The sequence below is a fragment of the Esox lucius genome, chromosome 12 (genome assembly GCF_011004845.1).
Source record: "Esox lucius isolate fEsoLuc1 chromosome 12, fEsoLuc1.pri, whole genome shotgun sequence".
In the NCBI taxonomy this organism is placed as follows: Eukaryota; Metazoa; Chordata; class Actinopteri; order Esociformes; family Esocidae; genus Esox; species Esox lucius.
In genome coordinates this window covers 34,906,430-34,929,219 of record NC_047580.1, presented here as the reverse complement: position 1 = coordinate 34,929,219, position 22,790 = coordinate 34,906,430, and the positions used below count along the sequence as shown (strand labels likewise).

Here is a 22,790-nt window from a genome sequence, read left to right as displayed (position 1 = left end):
ACTCAATCCCAATACCCATTCCCTACACGAGGGTCTTCCTCCTGACAGGCCACTACTGTAAATAAGATTTGATTCTTAATTGACTTGACCGGGGGAAAAAAGGTAAAAATAATTAAAATAAAACGTAATTTACTCTGTCAATCAGTCAGTCAATAGGTCAGAATGTTAATTATTTACTATCCGTTTGTGGGAAGATCATTGTCCAACCTGAGGCCTGGTAAGGGATAATACAGAACCATATGAGATTAAATACGATTAAAAGAACATAAATAAACATTGCAATATTTTTTTAAATGCAATTAAATGCAACATCTGCAAACATTTCTGTAGAACATGAAAAATAAATAGTTGTGTAAAACAGTCTATTGTCCGATTTACACACCCAGTGCTTAATAATAACCATTTCACATATTAGGCTACTTCTTTAACACTGTCCAGTCAGAGGGTTTTGCCCATAGGCTACAACCACGACACCCCAGAGTCATCAGTCACCCTGCATGACCTAATCAGAGCTCTGGCTTTTACCGTTCAGACCTCACAACGCAACCGGTTTTCAATGCGATTCAGGAAAAAAAAAAAACACTGGTCAAATTCGTTCTGAGACAAACACAACACCCACAACTGTATTTCAGGGATACGATGTCTGTTCAAACCACACCAACACACACTATCCAATCCTCTCGGACTGAAGGCGGTCTCTGTCGCTTTTCACTCAGCGATCCCTCCCCTACCCTACAAGCCCTGCAATCCCTCTCCCATCCACTCGCGTTACTTTCTCTTGTTATCACCGTTTCCTTATTGCTTTCTCCTATGAGTAGCGAGCGAGAGAGAGAGAGTGCTGGAGGGTGAGCAAGAGAGTGAGAGAGGCTCTAGTGAATGCGCCGTAATTTTGACCTGTGTTCCACTGGTTCCATTAGCTATTACAGCCCGCAGGCATGGCTACCGCGTCGGACAGTCAGCAGCAGCAGCAGCCGTAGAGACGTTTCCACGCCGCTGCCGCCGAAGTCTTTTCTCTCTTTCAAATCTTCCCAGTGTATTGTCTAGCTCTATGCCTGCGCAGTGCAATGGATTTAAAACCTATCTGATACCAACCTGCAGTGGTCAGGCAGGCAAGGCAGCGTTAGGCTACACCGAGGGACCAATCAATATCATCAGTGGAGTACAGATCAAAAGGGGAGCTGCTAGAGGGGGAAAAACGTCGCGGAGGAAGGAGGCTGGAATTATGAAGGTACGCCGTTGTAAGGAAATTAGCATTTTGCGACATTTTTGTTTGAGGCAATTTAGTCATCTGTTTGCCATAGTAACCATTCCACCCAGGATTCAACAAGACTCGTTCTGCTCTATTCCCAACCACCCGCCAGGGCTATGGCTCAGCTTCCATACCTAAGCAAGCAAGGTTAGCCTGTGTGTGTCCATTTATGTGATAGGCTATTGTGCTTCAATACGCTGCAATTCGCTCCGCCGATCGGTCTCGCCGTTTACTAGCTCTTTACCCGTACAAATGTATGGGTCCCCATGCGCTCCCTGCTAAACGCTCCCACTACGCCACTTGCTTTTCAGGAGGCTATCAAAACGAAACCCCTGCTTGTGCCCTGAACACATCTGGCGAAGGATTATCAAGAATGTATTTACAGGAATTATTTAGACCCTGGTCCCTGACCCTGGCTAACATGACTCGGTGTTTGCGAACGCAGCTGTGTGGACATAGTATTTTTTTTCCATTTTGTCCATACGTCTATGACAGCGGTTGGTCAGCGTGTAGTGTGTATGAGCAGGATAGCAGTGGGTTATACGCTATATGCCATATATGTTATTAGTGTTGCCGAAAAATATCGGCGACGGTGCTATAGATATTCACTGTGTTTTTATGTGTGGCTGAATTATGTGCGGACATGCCTTCTCTCATCTCTCTCTGTTTAAAAAGGAGATTGTGTGTGGGAGAGAGAAAGTAAAAGTGTGCGTGATTGTGGCTGTGAGAAACATGTGTGTATATGTTTGTGTCAATGTGAATGTGTGTGTGAGAGAGAGATGAGTGTATTAATGCGTGTGTATTTGTGTGTATGTGTGTGAGAGAAATGTGTGTGTGATAGTCACAAAAAAGTCAGTTGAAGGTGTGAACACTGGGTGATATTGTCCCCAACATGGAGAACTGACAGTGTCATTAAGGCTGTGGTAAGGAATGGACTCCAGAGATTCATCTGAGGTAATCTACCCTGCAGTCGCCTGTACGAAAACAGACATCCGCTATCGAAAATCAGCGAAATAGTGGTGGGAACCTGCTGTAAACCATCCAACCAATCAAATACCTGTCAAAGACCTCCAGCGGTACTCCGCTGTGTGTGAGGATGGTTGAGAAATCACAGATTTCCTGAAAACTAGAATAAGGAAAACTCTCTGCAAAATGTGTCCCGGTCTTAGAACAGGATAACCAATCACACAGCACGAACAGCATGTGTGAGGGTTCTTGCAATGTAACATTCAATTAAAATATTCCTCCAAGTTTAGTGTCCTATTTCGCGGGAACACCGGAATGACCTTGGAAGTTCAGGACCTCTGAGCTCAGAAACCACACAGAAGTGTGAACATGGAGACTTTGCTTGGTTTTCCAGGCTACATAGCTAGTCCAACAGAAACATTTAAGTTGTTGCCCTAGCCAACATTATAGACAACTGTTATGCATGGGTAACAAATGCTGTACGAAAATACATGACCACAAACTGTTCAGATCAATAAATATACCATAAATAATATATATATATATATAAAGAAAAAGGTTCAGTGGTCTCTGAATTTGTTCTGGAAAAAATTCAGAGACCACTGCACCTTTTTCTTTCCTTTCCATAAAAGTTGAAAAGGAAGGTTTTGAGTGAGGAACAGAAGGGTTAAAATTAAGAGACCACTGCAAATTGAACGCTTCTGTTCCTCACTTACAACTTTCCTTTTCAACTTTTTTGGAAAGGAAAGAAAAAGGTGCAGTGGACTCTTTTTTTCCCCCGGAGCTGTATATATATATATATATATATATATATAATATGCATTTGCCGTTCTTCCAAAAATACTGTTCAAAATTGTGGCCATTTTTGTTGCCCTGTGGTGAAGGAAGTCCTGGTTTAACTGTTAGGTCAAGTTTGAGGAATCCACCTTGATTTTGTTATCTGTAATTCCACAGATAATGTTTTCATGGCGTTTAACACATCAGTTTACTGGAAACATACGCATTCCAGCAGATGTTTGCTTATGTTCCCAGCTCCTTAACAATGTGCGATAATGACTCCAGGCTATGTTTCCACCATCTCCAATACGTTGCGTTTCAGATAGACAGGTGTGTGTTTCCTGGGCGTTCCAACGCTGTAATTCTGTTAGCTGAGAGGACACTGGAGGGGTTATCCTTCATTAGCTATGATTACACAGTCAGCATTCACCTCACCTGCACTCCTCCATCCAGTCAGGCTTTCTCTCACCTGCACTCCTCCATCCAGTCAGGCTTTCTCTCACCTGCACTCCTCCATCCAGTCAGGCTTTCTCTCACCTGCACTCCTCCATCCAGTCAGGCTTTCTCTCACCTGCACTCCTCCATCCAGTCAGGCTTTCTCTCACCCTTCTCCGCCTTCCTCACCAGCGGGCCTGCGCCGATGTAACTGACCGTCACTCCTCTTGCAACGCTGAGGGGTGAATATGCTGCTGGGAATACATAGGCTGTTCATCAGTCCGCGTGGGCCTTCAGTGGGGCGCAGTGCTCTGCCATTGAAGAGGGAGATCTGGAGCAGGGTTTTCCTTTTGACACAGAACACGGCACATGGCGTCTAAGAGCTGAGTGTGGGCTGTATAGTGTAAGTCCTGACCCAGTAATACTTAAGCGTTTGACAATAACATTTAGTTTATCTCTCCACTATTACCTGTTCATATCCAGAAGTAGTAACAGTTGTAAAGGTGTGGTTGTAGTGGTGGTGGAAGTAGTAGCAGATGTGGTTGAAGTAGTAGTAGTTGTAGTACAGACAGTATAGTATTTGTACAGGTAGTAGTAGTAATTGTGGTAGTACTTGTACAGGTAGTAGTAGTAGTAATTGTAGTATTGGTAGTAGTAGTATAAGTGTTAGTAGTATTGGTACAAGTAGTTGCAGTAATTGTAGTTGTTGAATAGTAGTATTTGTAGTAGTAGTGGCACAGGTAGTAGTAATACTTGTAGTAGTGATAGTAGTTGAAGTGGCACAGGTAGTTGTTGTAATTTTACTAGCAATCTTTGTAGTAGTAGTAGAGGCACAGGTAGAAGTAATTGTAGTAGTAGTGGCACAGGTAGTTGTGGTAATTGTAGTAACAATAGTTGTAGTAGTTGTGGCATGGTTTCTTATTCTAACCACAGAACAATACTATATAGATTCTACAGTAGTATAGAATATATTTATATGAAAAGGGTCCTGCATGGTTTCTGGCCGATATGCGTTTGTGTGCAAGGAAGTGTGTGTTTGTGTCTAGCCTGGATCCCACACAGGAATACTATACACAGCTAATAGTGGAATGTCATGCTCTGCATGGATAGTAATAGTCGTGATGGATGCCAACCAGTTTTTTCCAATCCAGTCTTTTTCTCAAAGAGAGAATCACATCCACTTTGTCTACACACAACCTGGGACAATATACATGTTGAAAAACTATTCAGTCACTTTAGGTAATTGAAAAGCCCTACGTTGTTACCACGTATGATCATTATTAACATTATCATCAGCTTTCTAACATTATTAATAGCATCAGCATCTCAATTATCACAACCCTATCAATGTTATGCTTGGAACAATAGTACCACAGACTGTCTCCAAGGCTTGAAGGCTGTCATGTACACTTTAGGGAGATTTAAGCTGTTATGTAATGAACAATAGTCTATATTATAACAGATACTTGCCTCTAGCATGATAACAGAAGACATGTCACTGATCTAACGTTATAATGGCACATATAAAACCACAAATCTAGCGTCCTAGCTGCAAATAAAGCACCAATTATTGATATGTCTGCAGTCAGAATGCTAGATGAGTGTAGTATAAACAGATACAGCAGTAGTCCGATATGCCTCCCTAATCTAGCATCCCTCCTACTGTATGTCGTGACCCAGCACTTACTATCTACAGGATTTAATTAAGCATGGTCTAACTTGAACCCATTCCCTGGACGGCATTCTCAGACTCTCTGACCCAGTGACCTATCGTTATGTCAGTACGTATTTGTCCTCTTGTGGTTCAGTGTTTGCTTCTCAGATTCCTCTGTATACTACTGGGAATATTATTCTATGATTATTAATAGATGTGAAGACAGACAGATGAACCAGAACACTTAAAGTGCTTTTTTCACTCTGTCTCTCATCATTTTAATTATTCCCTTTCATCCTTCCTCTCTTTCTGTCTCTTTTTCTCTGTCACTCTGTCTCTTCCTTCCTCTTCCTGTCTTTATCACTTCCTGTCGTTAGATTTTTCTGTCATTCTCTCTCTTCTTTCTTTTCTTTCTGTCTTTCTCACTGTCTTGTCTTTTCTCCTTTTCTCTGTCATTCTCTTATACACACTCTCTGTCTCGCCCTCTCCTCTCTAATCTGGCCTGTGGTGGTAAACTAACAGCTCCATGTCAATGTCTGGGTGATTTGGTGTTGTAGACATTTTGAATTTGTTGTTCATTTAAATGTGTATATTTATGTGCTTGCTGAATCTGGGGAAGAAATAGGTTTACCAATCGTCATGATTTATATGTATATCCAATATAATTTATTTATTTAGCAGACACTATTATCCATATCAAATTACAGTGGAGAGTGCACACATTTAAAAAGAAATCTTTGTACTGGTCTCTCATAGGAATTGAAAACCACCACCACACTAACTGATCGACATGGGGCAACCTGTAAAGCTGTGACGATTAACCAAGAACTCTATTATATTCTAGTTAATTAAATTCCACCCAGTGAATAGTGTATGGAGAAGAGAAGGTGGTTGACATCAGTGAAGTTTGCTAGAACAGAAGGACAACAGTTAGCATAACAGAGAGACAGGCACAAACACAAAGATAAAAGGAGGCACACGTGGAAACTGAGCTGCACTTCCTAACCTCCTGCAAAATCTAATGAGCACATTAGAGACAGATTTTCCACAGATGACATGGAAGATTAAATTAATTCAAATAAAATGAATAAAAAATATGTATATCATTCTCACTACAGTCAAATTTTTACATTGTAAAAACACTACATTTTATCATCTGAAATTTTGTGTTTACAGTATAGTATAGTTTTTTGTTATTTTTGCTGATGTTTTGGTTATTTATGCTGTACAAAGGTAAAGTATAACATATCACGCATCACATCCAAATCGTCCAAAAGTTTCAAAAATTGATTGTGAGCCAACAATGGCCCTTACAACCCCTTTAATCAGGAATAGTCTAGGGTTAATTTCTCTGTGCATGATAGTTCCTGTAATCTCTGACTGAAATTAGACAATCCACTTAGAGGAGAGTTGTTCGGCAATCCACTCACATCTGATTTAGCGGGGACATTGTGCTGTGGTGGCTGTTCCGGGGTGACTGTTTTCCGTGGCGACAGTTCTGTGTTGACGGTTCTGTCGTGACAGCCCCGTGGGTTGGGGTGGTGGGGGTGGGGGGGGGGTATGTAACCGTTTTCCAGATATGGAGCAGGTTTTAATTCCTGTTGATGTGGCTGACATCCAGTCATCCTCCTTTATCCTCCTGCATGGTCAGATATGAATCCCGGAGATTTCTGGCCCGCGTCCCAAACCACGCCCTGTTCCGTACGTCGTGCACTAGGTCAGACCAAGACCTCATGGGCCTGGATGAAAAGCAATGCACTGCATCGGGAATAGTGACGGCATTGGGACGGCCGCTCCCTGCAGACCTTTTAGATTAGACCCGTTTCGAACATTTCATTATGACAGGTCGCACGAGACAACGGACGGCATTGGTTTTTTAAGGACCGTATGAAGAATAATTTGGTGTGTTACCGACGTTTTTTGCTTCAGGTTTCAGGGATATTACACAGACTGTTGCCCTCATGGTTTATCTCCTCTAACTACCTCACTATATCGGGAACAGGCAGGGATTGGTCACTGGCGGTTGCTGACCTTTAAACTTTTGAGCTATGCACACCTTTGTTTGCTCAGCCTTGCTTTAGTCCAAACATGGTCATTGCTCCACCTGTGGGATTAGCTCACGCTGTCCATATCAACACGGTTAACTTCCATCTTTCCCTCCTCCGTTTCCCTCTCCAACTGCCCTGCAGCCAGGTGTTTGTTGACTTTAGGCCACCGCTTAGGATCATGGGTATTCTGACTCCTGTGCTACACAGCACTGCTCTTTACACTCCTCTTGTACCCAGGTTGGAAGGTAGGGAGGAGTGGAGAGAGAGGGAGGGAGGGGGGGAGGGTGAGAGAGGAAGGGAGGGTGAGAGAGGGAGGGACTAGCACTAAGTCTCTGTATATGCTATGGAAGAGCAGAACGATATTCTATATTTATATGCTTGTTGAGTCAGGGTAAGAAAGATATCCTATGTCTCCTCTAGACTCCAGTAGTAAAAGAAAAGGTTTAAGCCACATCACTCCCATATTTAGTGTTTTACCCCTGAGGGCATTCCGGGCCACACTTCAATACAACAAGAAAAACTTTTCAATGTGAAGAGATTATGTCTCTCAGTTTTTTACTAATAATACTACTGATACTGCTGACATTACCAATAGTAGTGATACTACTGACACTACTGACATTACCAACAGTACTGATACTGCTGACATTACTAACAATACTGACACTACTAACACTGCTGACATTACCAACAGTACTGATACTACTGATACTGCTGACATTACTAACATTACTGATACTACTGATACTGCTGACATTACTAACATTACTGATACTACTAATACTGCTGACATTACTAACAGTACTGACACTACTAATACTGTGGACATAACCAACAGTACTGACTCTAGTAATACTGCTGACATTACCAACAGTACCGACACTACTAATAATACTGATACTGCTGACATTACCAACAGTACTGACACTACTCATACTACTGACATTACCAACAGTACTGATACTGCTGACATAACCAACAGTACTGACACTACTGATACTACAGTATCTGATAAATGCCCACTATATCAATATTCAGTTATATATTCACTATATAGTCTATTCACTTATTCAACAACTAGTGTACATTCATCCTAAGTGAGTTACCTTTGTTTGTCTCCCAGTTTAGCTCCTGCTGTGACCATCTGCTATTTCACATTAATTGGACACACTAGCACCAATCTGTAGTAGCCTATGTCTTTGTCCATATTGCCAGGAAATGAGTCAATATAGATAGTTAGTATTGTTTGGTTGGTTGGAGGCAATGGCTGGCCACCTCCTGCAGCTAGCTGCTGTTTCTGTCAATAGCTAGCAGGGATCCATTAAAGGCCTTAGTTAAGCGTATGTTTTGGCAATGCCTGTTGTGGTTCTGTTTTCTCCTCTGTATTCTCTTCCTGTATGTCGAGGTGTGGTTAGCCCCGTTCCCTGTGCTACCCTGTAGTGAACTGCGCAAACCTGTGGTGATCTGTACTTACTTGTGGTTATATGTGCTAACCTGGGATGCGCTTTAGTGACCTGTGCTAACTTAGAGATGCACCAATAAGATTTTTTTTTGGCGGATACCAATAGCCGATGGTCATATACCACATTCGGCTGATATTTTGTCATTTCTGTGCCTGTCTACCCTGGCATCATTATTTTGTTGTTGCTTCTTAGAGATTATTTCTGTAATTGTACAATGCCGGGATGTAAATGTAGTCAATGAGGTAGGTAAGGTGTCTAACTCTTAAAACTGCATTAACAAATTACATTGTTGTTCTTTGAATAGGGATACATTTGCTAAGGAGTAATTTGTTTAAATTAGCTGTTTCTGAAGATCGTTAAGTGCTCTAACTGCGTTTGCAGCTTTAAAAGCACTTCACTCTTCTAGGCAGGGCTTCCAGATACGTTTTTGGTTCACTGGCAAATGTGCCAGATAGATTCAAAATGTACCAGCCACTCATTTTGACTGCCAACCTCCATCCTTTTACACCAGACTGCCAACTTCCATCCTTTTACACCATGCACAAGACGAACGAGTATGCGCGATCGAATCATAAGTATGATTCGGGAAAAAGTATTTATTGTAACAAGTAACGTGGTACATTGTAGATCAATTTACAAAACATATTTTCACGTCATAAATCACATTTATTTAAATTTAACTGAAGTCCGGAGGCTTTTGCGAAAGTATTGATAGCTTGTAATGCTGTCCCCGGCTAGAGCTATCCCCGGAAATGTCACCGTTTTTAACTGTGCCTCAAAGACTAACCACTTGCTCGCGCTAGTTTTAAATAAATCTGCTGTGGAAAACTCTAATTCAATCAAATCAATCAATCAAATTTATTTATGAAGCCCTTTTTACAACAGCAGTTGTCACAAAGTGCTTTACAGAAACTCAATCCACAACATCACCACCTACGTCTTTTCAGGGTTTCAATCGTTTGAGGTACTAGCTAGTATTATAATGTGACAATTTCTTTAATTGATAGACGATCTGCTCTATAATGTTTTAAATAGTTTATGCTAGCTAACGTTAGCTATGTAGACTATGTTAGCTAGCTAGGTTAGCTAGCTACTGTCATGGTAGGTAGGTTAAAAAACATTCACGTGTAAACATGCAGTGGGCGGGCTATTTTGAAAATATCTTTCTATTAAATGAATACACAATTAATTGAGAATATTTATTTGTAGATTACATTTTTAATGGTTTGGCATGGTGATGCGTAGTGTGAAAATGTCGCTGAAAGGTAAAAAGTAATGGAAGAAAGAAAAGGAAGATGAGGTAAAGTCTATTGTTTATGTTTTTCAGTTTTGCTCATGTTTTCTTCTGCTGTTATTCTTCTCAGACTACCAGGACCACTGAATGTCTGTTCAGATTGGACATTTCTATCTTCTCTGTAGTTTCTCTGTAATATAGTTGTTTTGTCTGTCTATCCCAGTGTGCCTGTTCAACTAAATACATGAAACCAGAACTGTCCTTTTCTGTTCCATAGATAATAACATTGGATGTTTAATGATATATTGACCGCCGAACTGGAAATGTCCCTGGTTTTCATTTCAGGCTATGGTAAAATTAACAAATTGGAAACGTTGAAAAGCACGATGAGTCTGAAATATCGAGAACATTTTAACCAAGCGATTGCTGGCCGATATTTTGGGTGACCTGTGGTAACCTGTGCTAACCTGGGGTGACCTGTGCTAACCTGTGCTAACCTGTGATGACCTGTGCTAACCTGTGCTAACCTGGGGTGACCTGTGATGACCTGTGCTAACCTGTGCTAACCTGGGGTGACCTGTGCTAACCTGGGGTGACCTGTGATGACATGGGGTAACCTGTGCTAACCTGGGGTGACCTGTGATGACCTGGGGTGACCTGTGATGACCTGGGGTGACCTGGGGTGACCTGTGAGGACATGGGGTGAACTGTGGTGACTTGTGATGACCTGTGGTGACCTGTGCTGCCCTCTGCTTCTCCCCATTATAGGTCTGTCACAATGTCTAAGGCCACAGTGAAGAAGCTGCACTGGCGCTCCAAGGTGCAGGAGAGTTTTGTTCCCCTGGGGGGCGGGTCTGGGGAGCTGGGTGTGGCCATCGGTGGTGGGGCCGACTATGGAGAGTTCCCATTCGTCACTGCAGCACCGGGAGGTGGGGCCACAGTGGGTGACGTTATCCTGGAGATTGGGGGAACGCCTGTCCTGGGAATGACTCTGGGAGATGTGAGAGGGGTCCTCAACTCCTGCCCCCATCCAATACGTATCAAAACGGTCTCCCCAGGTATGCACACACACACACACGCACACACACACATTCTCTCTCTCACACACACACACTCACACAGACACAAACAGACACACACACACACACACACAATAATAAAACATGAGAGGGTACTCAGGTCTCCCATTCCATACGCAGCATAAACACCAGGTACTGGAATTAAGTTCGTTTTATAAATAATAAAATCTGAAATCACTTTGTTGCTCTCCAGGGCCCTTATTCAGAGTGCTGATCTACGATACGTGATCCATAATTAATAATACCGGGGGGGCCACGGGGTAGCTCAGCGCTCTGAGACAGCTATGAATACAGAACCAGATCTATAGCCATTTACTCAAGGCCTGAGTCAGCCTTGATGGAAAACATAGACTTAAGTTATTTTATTGAAGTAAAAAAATAAATAATAATCTTAAGTCGCTCACTGTGCCCGTATGGCGTAGAACTGGCCCTCCTTAGTACATTTTGGTACATCTCCATTAAAAAGGCCACAGTTTGGCTGGTCCCATATTGTCGTGTTCGTACACTGTCCAGAAGACTTCTGATAAACATTGGCCACGCTCTCCAAGGCCAGTACTGAAAAAGGGAAACTGTGTTCCAGTACTGGGATCTTTCTTCCTGGGATGAGTGGCAAAATATCTTAAAACTACAGCGTCTAGTCACATTGAATGATTTTACATCAATGATAACATCTGTGGTGGATAATGAAGGTCGGGGGGGTGGGGCTTTATGTCTTATAATTAGTGGGAGTTATGTGCATGTCTCGTCAGAATAGGGCGCTTACTTCAGACAGTCTCCTCTCAGGATCCCCAACATCAACCACGTATCTGTACGCTATTAAAGCTGATTCAGCGTTCAACCGCCCACTTCCTTACAGCAGTGAAGATTCTCCTAGCATACATTATCACATTGATATGATGTGTTTATTACTTGGCAGGCAACCATTTCTTCCTGGCTGTTGACAGTGCTTATTTCTTTATGAGTGTGACAGCCTGGCCTAGCACTCTCTCCAGTCCACAGGCAGCATGGCTAAAGTTCAGCGGCCTACTGAGGTTTCAATGACAACTTATCTCCTGCACGCAGAGTCTGCGTCTATGAACGATAGTACTTTGAATCTATTTAGAGTAGATTTAAGAAGGAATGTTTTTACCTTTGATGACTTGTCAATAAAGCAAAAACTGAGACACTATGAACTTGTGACTAGCAAGTATTACTTGGTTATTTTAGCGGCCAATCAGTGTAGTTTTGTGGTCTGTGTGGAAAGATGCGTCATTTATCCAAGTTTTGTTCAAATCTGAGTCATAGCAGTGGAAAGTAGTGGTGCTGGTGGTGTTTCCCCTCTGTCATAGCCTCAGCACCCCCTGACGAGGTTCTGAAATGCACTTTTACCGGTTGGCCGCTACTGATGCGTGTGTGTAGTTTGTGGGTACACTGGCGAGACGTGCGTCACTAGTGTTTGTGGGGAAGAGTCGTCTGATCGTTCTTCAGTGCGACGCGTGTCAGTGCTGCCAACGGGCTGCATCTAATTCATGATCCTGATGCGTGTCACCACCCCAGATGCGCACGCATTGTCCGTCCATTACAAATGCTGCCCCGCATGCAACCATTCAGCACCCCCTGACCAAAACGTCATTGTAAAGTAATTCACTGTAAAATAGTTCACTGTAATACTGCACCCTGTAGATCAACTCAATGTTAAACAGCTCGCTGTAATGTAGAGTGGCTCACTGTAAAATAGTTAACTATAGAGTGGCTCACTGTAAAATAGTTAACTATAGAGTGGTTCACTGTAAAACTGTTAATTGTAGAGTTGCCAAATGTAAAGTTATTCACCAAAAGGAGTGGACAGTAGAGTAGTTATTTTTAAAGTAAAATAGCTCAATGTAAATTAGTTCACTGTAGAGCAACTTCATGTAAAGTGGTTCACTGTAAGTGGATGTGATCTTCTTTACTCAATTAATCTCTGTGGACATCATGGAAGCCTGGATGTAGAGTAAGATTTATTACCACCAGAGAGAGCAGAGTAGGAGGAGGAGTGAAGGGATGAAGACGAAGAGGGGAGTGGAGTTGAGGAATGAAGTCTGTCAGATGAAGCAAGGAGGGAAGTTGATAGGAGGAGGAAATCCATCAGTGGAGGCTAGGAGGGGAGAGGAGAAAAGCGGTTACGTCTGAGGTGGAGGCTAGAATGGATGAGGAGGAGAGGGATGAAGTCTGTCAGTGGAGGATAGGAGGGGAGAGGACGAGAGGGATGACGTCTGAGGTGGAGGGTAGAATGGATGACGAGGAGAGGGATGAAGTCCGTCAGTGGAGGCTAGGAGGGGAGAGGAGGAGAGGGATGACGTCTGAGGTGGAGGCTAGAACAGATGAGGTGGAGAGGGATGAGGTCTGTCACTGGAGGCTAGGAGGGGAGAGGAGGAGAGGGATGAAGTCTGAGGTGGAGGCTAGAACGGATGAGGAGGAGAGGGATGAAGACAGTCAGTAGAGGCTAGAACGGATGAGGAGGAAGGGGATGAAGTCCATCAGTGGAGGCTAGAACGGCTGAGGAGGAGAGGGCTGAAGTCCGTCAATGGAGGCTAGGAGGGGAGTGGAGGAGAGGGATGAAGTCTGTCATCCATTTCTTTCTCTGAGTTTTCTTTCATTTTTGAATATTGTTTCATACTGTCATAGCTTTGTGAAGGGCCTTACAAAATACATTTTTGTTGTTGCTTGATTCTGTTCAGGTAGATCACTCTTCAAGTAGTTAGAGTCATTTTTTTAGTGTAGTTAAGGAAACCCAGGTCCCAGCTCCCAGCATGCACAAAATGACCCAGATCAAACAAATACCACACACACACCTGTTCAGCTTGCAGCAACGTTCAGAGAACAGGGAAAACAGGGTGTTGCTGTAATACTGTCCTGTGTCTTCCATCAGGGTCAACGCTGTGTAAGGACCTCAGGTTGTATTTGAGTAAGTGTTTCACGCCAGGATCCATGGACAGCCAGCTACAGCAGGTCATCCGAGAGAACCTCTATCTCCGTGCTGTCCCCTGTGAGTACCAAACTGACTACTATCACAATAATAATCAAATCAAATGAAAACCAACCAACACTTGACTGAATTGCAAGCAAAATGTAACAAACAAAATAAAATTGAATAAAAATAACAACAAATGTATAACTATGATAACCTTGACACACACACAAACACACACACGCAGACACATACACACATGTACACGCACACACATATACACAAACCCGCATACACACCCTATCAGGCATGATAACAGAGGACAACAGCGTAGCCAGCGAAGCGCCGGGCTGCCCGAAGGTGCTGACGGAATAAAGCTGCTCACATTTTAAAACGCATCAGCAGAAATGAAGACGTGAAAAGTTCAGTGGCTGAACGTCTGAGAGAGGCAGTCACTCTGTTTCCATGGCAACTGTCATCAAGCATCAGCGCCCGTAAACTGATTGGTCCTGACAGGCCTGTGGTGGGACGGCGTCCCCAAATGTTGACCTACTCCCTGGACAGAGCACTACTTTAGGGGCTCTTGTTTTAGGGCCCTGAATCACAGTAACACACTATACTGGAAAAACTGTGTCATTTGGGCCACAAACTTCTTCCCTTGTCAAAAGCCCGCTCCCCAGCCTCCCCAACTCCATGTCAGCAGGTATAACTCATGACTCATTCAGAGGTCGGCTGATGTTTGTTGTTCGGGTGTAAAAAGCAAACAGAACATTAGAATTCTCCTTTGCCACGGAAAGCACTCTGAGCCCCAGGCTGGAGAAGCACTTATACCTCTAATCTATTATTGGTGTTATTAATATACTGTTAACTTAATTGTTGTGATTGATAGGTTCGTTATTGCTTTTGATTGAAGTGGTACAGGGGAAAGGTTAAGAATAAACACAGTATCTAAGTGCAGTTTCACATTGTCCAGGGGGTCAATCTAGGGCCAACATACTGGGCAGAACACACACACACACACACACACACACAGTCCCTCACAACGCACATAAACACACACCTCCAGAGAAAGGCATCAGCTCATTGAGAGTGGAAGTAAGTGGTTTGTTTTTGTTGATTAACAGCCTTTTAATAGTGACTGAAATATGCCTTTCTCTCTTTTCACGCCTTTCCAGTCATTTATATTCCGTCAGGATATTCTGTATAGCACACAACCAACACATTGGCCTAATGGTTCCATGTCATATTCCTTATGTTTGTGTTTGGGATGTAATTAGTTCATTGTTCCATTTCAATGTACATGCATTCCCATTCTGCATATGGGTTTTAGGTGTGCTTTAGAAATCACAGATCTCTTCTAAGATCAGGAACATTCATGGGGGCCAACACATTCCTGTTGTCATTGAGCTGTAGGTGTGTCTGCTGTTTGGCCCATATAAATTACATTATCCTTGTGGGTGCCTGTGGTCTGGTGATTTTTTTGTCATTACCTCTTACATGTAGTACAGTGAAATTACCACTACCTGTAGTACAGTGACATAACCTCTTACATGTAGTAGAATAATCTCTTACCTGAAGTTTTACATGTGCATGTTAATAGTGTTTCCTGTAGTACTACAGGTGTATGTATAATGTTGTCTTCTGTAGTACTACAGATGTATGATAATATTGTCTTCTGTAGTACTACAGGTGTATGATAATACTGTCTTCTGTAGTACTACAGGTGTATGATAATACTGTCTTCAGTAGTACTACAGGTGTATGATAATACTGTCTTCTGTAGTTCTACAGGTGTATGATAATAATGTCTTCTGTAGTACTACAGGTGTATGATAATAATGTATTCCATAGTACTACAGGTGTATGATAATAATGTCTTCTGTGGTACTACAGGTGTATGATAATAATATCTGTTGTAGTACTACAGGTTTATTACAAACCCGATTCCAAAAAAGTTGGGACACGGTACAAATTGTGAGTAAAAAAGGAATGGAATAATTTACAAATCTCATAAACTTATATTTAATTTACCATAGAATATAGATAACATATCGAATGTTAAAAGTGAGACATTTTGTAATGTCACACCAAATATTGGCTCATTTTGGATTTCATGAGAGCTACACATTCCAAAAAAGTTGGGACAGGTAGCAATAAGAGGATGGAAAAGTTAAATGTACAGATAAGGAGAACCAATTTGCAACTTATTATGTCAATTGTCAACATGATTGGGTATAAAAAGAGCCTCTCAGAGTGGCAGTGTCTCTCAGAAGTCAAGATGGGCAGAGGATCACCAATTCCCCCAATGCTGCAGCAAAAAATAGTGGAGCAATATCAGAAAGGAGTTTCTCAGAGAAAAATTGCAAAGAGTTTGAAGTTATCATCATATACAGTTCATAATATCATCCAAAGATTCAGAGAATCTGGAACAATCTCTGTGCGTAAGGGTCAAGGCCGGAAAACCATACTGGATGCCTGTGATCTTCAGGCCCTCAGACGGCACTGCATCACATACAGGAATGATACTGTAATGGAAATCACAACATGGGCTCAGGAATACTTCCAGAAAACATTGTCGGTGAACACAATCCACCGTGCCATTCGCCGTTGCCGGCTAAAACTCTATAGGTCAAAAAGAAGCCGTATCTAAACAGGATCCAGAAGCGCAGGCGTTTTCTCTGGGCCAAGGATAATTTAAAATGGACTGTGACAAAGTGGAAAAGTGTTCTGTGGTCAGATGAATCAAAATTTGAAGTTAATTTTGGAAAACTGGGACGCCATGTCATCCGGACTAAAGAGGACAAGGACAATCCAAGTTGTTATCAGCGCTCAGTTCAGAAGCCTGCATCTCTGATGGTATGGGGTTGCATGAGTGCGTGTGGCATGGGCAGCCTACACATCTGGAAAGGCACCATCAATGCTGACAGTTATATCCAAGTTCTAGAACAACATATGCTCCCATTCAGACGTCGTCCCTTTCAGGGAAGACCTTGCATTTTCCAACATGACAATGCCAGACCACATACTGCATCAATTACAATGTCATGGCTGCATAGAAGAAGGATCCGGGTACTGAAATGGCCAGCCTGCAGTCCAGATCTTTCACCCATAAGAACATTTGGCGCATCATAAAGAGGAAGGTGCAACAAAGAAGACCTAAGACAGTTGAGCCACTAGAAGCCTGTATTAGACAAGAATGGGACAACATTCCTATTCATAAACTTGAGCAACTTGTCTCCTCAGTCCCCAGATGTTTGCAGTCTGTTATAAAAAGAAGAGGGGATGCCACATAATTTTTGAGATGTGTTGATGCCATGAAATTTGAAATCAACTTATTTTTCCCTTAAAGTGATACATTTTCTCAGTTTAAACATTTTATGTCATCTATGTTGTATTCTGAATAAAATGTTGAAATTTGAAACTTCCACATCATGGCATTCTCTTTTTATTCACAATTGTACAGTGTCCCAACTTTTTTGAAATCGGGTTTGTATAATATTGTCAATGCAGGTTTTAACAGACAGCCTCAGAACAGTGAGATTTCAAGGGTGGCCTGAAACTGTGTGTGTGTGAGAGGATGTGATTTTTTGGGGATGTATCCATAGCTGATTCTCATGACCTGTTTCTCATTCAGGTACAACCAGACAGCCTCGGGATGGAGAGATATCAGGGGTGGACTACAATTTTGTATCTATAGAGGAGTTCTTTTCCCTGGAGGAATCTGGTGCCCTGCTGGAAAGTGGCAAGTTCAAGGGTCAGTGGTGATTTTGAACTGTAAATGTAAATTAATTGTCTTAAAATTAGTATATTGAATCCAGAAATCAGCACCTATTTATACTGCTGGTCTTGAGTATAATATAACGTGTATTAAACATGATGTAAAAGTATTGAACATATCATTTGTGTGAGACAGACTGCGTTTCAGATAATAAGAGCAATTTAATAATAATAATATTTGAAGAAAGAAAAGGAGAATGGGAGAGAGATTGAACGATAGAAGGAGAGGGCTACAACGATGTGTTGAGTGTGTTGGAACATAAAATATTGCAGGTTTCTGAGTGTGTGGGTGTCCCTGTAAGTGTGTGTTTGGCCATGTGTGTCAGTGTGTGTGTCAGTGTGTGTGTCAGTGTGCGTGTCTGTGTGTGTGTCAGTGTGTGTGAGTTATTCAGTAAAGAGGCTTTTCTCTCTAATCTCTATTCCTGTCGCTTCCTGCACTGTCCCTCTCGTTTTTCTCTCTCTCTTTCTTAATTCTCTCCATCCAATCTCACAATGGTGGCGACTGATGTGAAATACTCTGAACATGAACGATTGGACTGAAATAGACCTCCACTGCCACGAGTTACACACCAGTATTCGTTTTTTAGATCGATGGTATTGCCCTCTGATTCTTCAGTGTCTTTGTGTTATATGTTGAACTCTTGTTTTAGTATTCAGTGTTTTCAATATTGTATATTCACACGATACAAATACTTTGATTTAGAAAATGTTATCTGTGGTTGGGTGTTTGTTTCTTATGAGGCACATATTCTTACAAACTTTATCTACAATAATGAGGAACATTCCTCACTGTATTAAAAGGACAATCTGAAATTCTACAAACTAAAAAGCTGATTTGTGTCAATGGCTGAGTAATGAGGCTGGAGAGATAACAGCCAATCGTGCTGTCAATGTGATGGATGCAAGGTCATTCCTACTGTCCTCGTCCAGTTAAACTCACCTGACCTCTGCCCTTCTCTTTTCCTCCTATCAGGGAACTACTACGGGACGCCCCGCCCAGTCCACATTGGCCCAGAGAGCCCACCAATCACGTACCAAGAACACCGTAACCTGCTTCGGAACTTCAGGACACGCAGCAAATCACTCAGCAACCTAGAGAAGGCTGTTGAAGAGGGAGAGAACAGTGAGGAAGACTCTGGATTGTCAGGTAACTAGCAATAAGCAAATCGACCCTTGCCTTTGGTCAGTTTTGCCCATGGGTCTATTCTATGTTTTTTGGAGAATTTAACAACCTTCAGCATTAAACTCTGCCGCGAACGAGAGTGTGAGAAGTCACCGGAGCGACTCACCTGCATGCAGAGAAACATGAGAGGAGGAGTTGTGCTCCGGAGGAGGGGGCGATTTCGCCTCATTGAGGACCACAGCTGAGCCGCAAAGGCAAAAAGATCAAATCACAGAATGATAGTCGGCAACCATGTTCACTGCCCTCCGTCCACCAGGTGGCACACTTTCTCAATCTTAACACACGCCGGTCACATGGTCAGGTCGGTTCGGCTGTTTCACTGTGTTTCACAGAGTTTTAAGAAAAAAGGGTTCTCCCTTAAACTGAACCAAAAAGTTTCTGCAATGGGGATATATTCAAATAACTAACCAGGTTGCGATGTGATGGCTCAGAGATGTAAATTGGGTTACACTTCTATACTCAAATATGATTCGACATACTCTACAAGATTCTCTACAGATGTTCAGATTATCAACCAGCTATCAAAATGAAATAACATGCTTTCTAAGTTTTTGGGTAGGATTAGGTTTAGAATGAGTGTCAGTGTTAGGGTTAGGGCAAGGTTTAAAGTTAGGTACAGGATTAGGTTTAAGATTAGGATTACGGGTTACGGGTTAGTTTTAGTTGGTAGTTAATTTAAATGTTATTGATAATTTATAGATTGTCTGTCAAGTGTTTACATATTGACTATCCAAATAAAGTGTTACCATAAACTAGACCCAGGGGATGTGACAGCATGTAAATGCCCTGTAAACTAGACCCAGTGGATGTGACAGCATGTAAATGTCCTGTAAACTAGACCCAGTGGATGTGACAGCATGTAAATGCCCTGTAAACTAGACCCAGGGGATGTGACAGCATGTAAATGCCCTGTAAACTAGACCCAGGGAATGTGACGACATGTGAATCTCAGTGAACTGGACCCAGGGGATGTGACAGCATGTAAATATCAGTGAACTGGACCCAGGGGATGTGAGGGCATGTAAAGACCCAGTGAACTGGACCCAGGGGATGTGATGGCATGTGAAGACCCAGTGAACTGGACCCAGGGGATGTGATGGCATGTGAAGACCCAGTGAACTGGACCCAGGGGATGTGACGTTATATGTAGACCTAGTGAACTAAACCTTGACAGTGAATTACAGCAGGCAGAGTTAAAGGGTTATTTTAAGACGGTATGTTCTGTATGTGTGGGTTCTCTTGGCAGCAGGCTCAGTAGGTGCCAGCAGTGCCCCGCCCACAGCTCTAGCCATCAGCCAATCGTGGGACTCCAGGGAAGGTGTAGTCGTGGAAAATGGAGGGAGCAGCATTGCCACAAGGGGAGGAGTGGCACTGCCCGAAAACTGGGAGCTGGCCTTCAGCGACTCGGGAGAGCCTTACTATATAGAGTGAGTAATATAGAGGGAAAAGAGAGGAGAGAGGGAGGAGAAAGGGAGGAGAAAGGGAGGAGAGAGAGAAAGGTATGAAGAGTAAAAAGGGTGTAAAGAGGGAAGAGAGGAAGTAGAGAGAAAGAGGGCTAAAGCCGGAGGAGAGGGAGGAGAGAGAAAGCAAAGTGAGCATAAAGAAAGGGAAGAGATAGTAGAGGGAGGAGAGAGGGAGTATGTTGATGATTATGACAATGATAATGGTGATGACTTGTGAGAATGATTAGGATTGGGATGATGATGGCGATGACTAGTGAGAATGATTAGGATTGTGATGATGATGGTGATGACTAGTGAGAATGATTAGGATTGTGATGATGATGGTGATGACTAGTGAGAATGATTAGGATTGTAATGATGATGGTGATGACTAGTGAGAATGATTAGGATTGTAATGATGATGGTGATGACTAGTGAGAATGATTAGGATTGTGATGATGATGGTGAGAATGATGATGATGGTGATGACTGATGAGAATGATGATGATGGTGTTGACTGATGATAATGATGAAGAGTATGATGATGATGGTGATGACTGGTGAGAATGATGATGACAGTGTTGATGGCGATGACTGGTGAAAATGATTAGGATTGTGATGATGAGGGTGATGACTGGTGAGAATGATGATGACTGATGAGAATGATGATGCTGTTGACTGATGAGAATTATGAAGATTATGATGATGATGGTGATGACTGGTGAAAATGATGGTTATGGCTGGTGAGAGTGATGATGGTGATGACAGTGATGATCTCTTTCTCCCCTCAGTCATAACTCCAAGACCACCAGCTGGCTGGACCCCCGAGCTCAGAGCAAAGAAATCCTTAGCAAGAACGAGTGTGAGTATTAACTTTTTCCTGACCTTACTAGAAAGCAGGCAGTTTTGTGTGTGTATGTGTGGAAGAGTGGGAGCGAGAGGTGAATTAGGAGGAGATGGAGAATGGAGGAGAGGGATTGAAAGGTGGATTAGGAGGAGATGGAGAGTCGAGGAGAGGGATTGAAAGGTGGATTAGGAGGAGATGGAGAGTGGAGGAGGGAAAGTGAGTGGTGGGGGTGAGATTATTTTTATTATAGCCCCAAAATAAATATCTATAGAAAGGAAAAAGTAATGTACACTCTATCCACCTACAAATGACATTTATTAGAAAACATTGTCTGTCAACTGCTGAGAGAGATATTGACCTACCTGTCACTGAACAGCAGAGGGCACTGTTGTTTAGTTAGTTGACGGCCTGATCTGGTGCAATCAAACACTTTCTTTTACATGGGCAGTTTCGGACAGTCTGTCAGTTTATTATAGAGATGTGTTCCAAATGTTGAATCTGCAGAAACCAGGACTGGTTTATAAGGGAAGGAGTGCGATTTACTATAAGAGTTTTGATGCTTTTGACAAAAGCTGTATGGGAAAAAGGTTAATCGGTCTAAACTTTCCCCTGCTAGTACCTGAGTTCACTGACCAGCCGGCGGAGCTGAAGGGCTATTCCATCCACACGCGTCTGTCTAAAGGTCCGCGGGGGTTTGGCTTCAACATAGTGGGAGGAAGCAGACAGAGAGAGTTCCTACAGGTCTACAGTGTGACACCCGGAGGACCACCCGCACTAAACACAGGTGGGATTAACACTGGTATAATGAACACAGGTGGGATTAACACTGGTATAATGAACACAGGTGGGATTAACACTGGTATAATGAACACAGGTGGGATTAATACTGGTATAATGAACACAGGTGGGATTAACACTGGTATAATGAACACAGATGGGATTAACACTGGTATAATGAACACAGGTGGGATTAACACTGGTATAATGAACACAGGTGGGATTAACACTGGTATAATGAACACAGGTGGGATTAACACTGGTATAATGAACACAAGTGGGATTAACACTGGTATAATGAACACAGGTGGGATTAACACTAGTATAATGAACACAGGTGGGATTAACACTGGTATAATGAACACAGGCAGGATTAAAACGGGCATAATGAACACAGGTGGGATTAACATTGGTATAATGAACACAGGTGGGATTAACACTGGTTTATTGAACACAGGTACGATTAACACTGGCATAATGAACACAGTTAGGATTAACACTTATAATTAACATGTGTAGGATTAACACTGGTATAATGAACACAGTTAGGATTAACACTTATAATTAACATGTGTAGGATTAACACTGGTATTATGAACACAGGTGGGATTAACACTGGTAAAAATGAATACAGGCAGGATAACACTGGTATAATGAACACAGGTAGGATTAACACTGGTATAATGAACACAGGTAGGATTAATACTGGTATAATGAACACAGGTGGGATTAACACTAGTATAATGAACATAGGTAGGATTAACACTAGTATAATGAACACAGGTAGGATTAACACTGGTATAATGAACACAGGTGGGATTAACACTGGTATAATGAACACAAGTGGGATTAACACTGGTATGATTAACACAGGTAGAACTGCTTACTTATATGAGTTATTTCCCATCGTTTCTGAAATGAAAAGGCTAA

General features: G+C 42.4%; 1 protein-coding gene across 1 annotated transcript in view; it reads left to right on the top strand.

Annotated features, from left to right (window-relative positions):
* Positions 1-740: 740 nt before the first annotated feature.
* Positions 741-22,790, top strand: part of magixa (MAGI family member, X-linked a) — a 48,260-nt gene continuing 26,210 nt past the window's right edge. The window contains exons 1-8 of the mRNA XM_034295900.1: positions 741-1,228; positions 10,595-10,884; positions 13,796-13,912; positions 17,469-17,588; positions 18,585-18,758; positions 20,041-20,221; positions 21,028-21,098; positions 21,700-21,867. Of these exons, the coding sequence (XP_034151791.1) occupies positions 10,605-10,884; positions 13,796-13,912; positions 17,469-17,588; positions 18,585-18,758; positions 20,041-20,221; positions 21,028-21,098; positions 21,700-21,867 (1,111 nt within the window). The 5' untranslated portion in view covers positions 741-1,228; positions 10,595-10,604. The remainder of the gene's footprint in view (positions 1,229-10,594; positions 10,885-13,795; positions 13,913-17,468; positions 17,589-18,584; positions 18,759-20,040; positions 20,222-21,027; positions 21,099-21,699; positions 21,868-22,790) is intronic.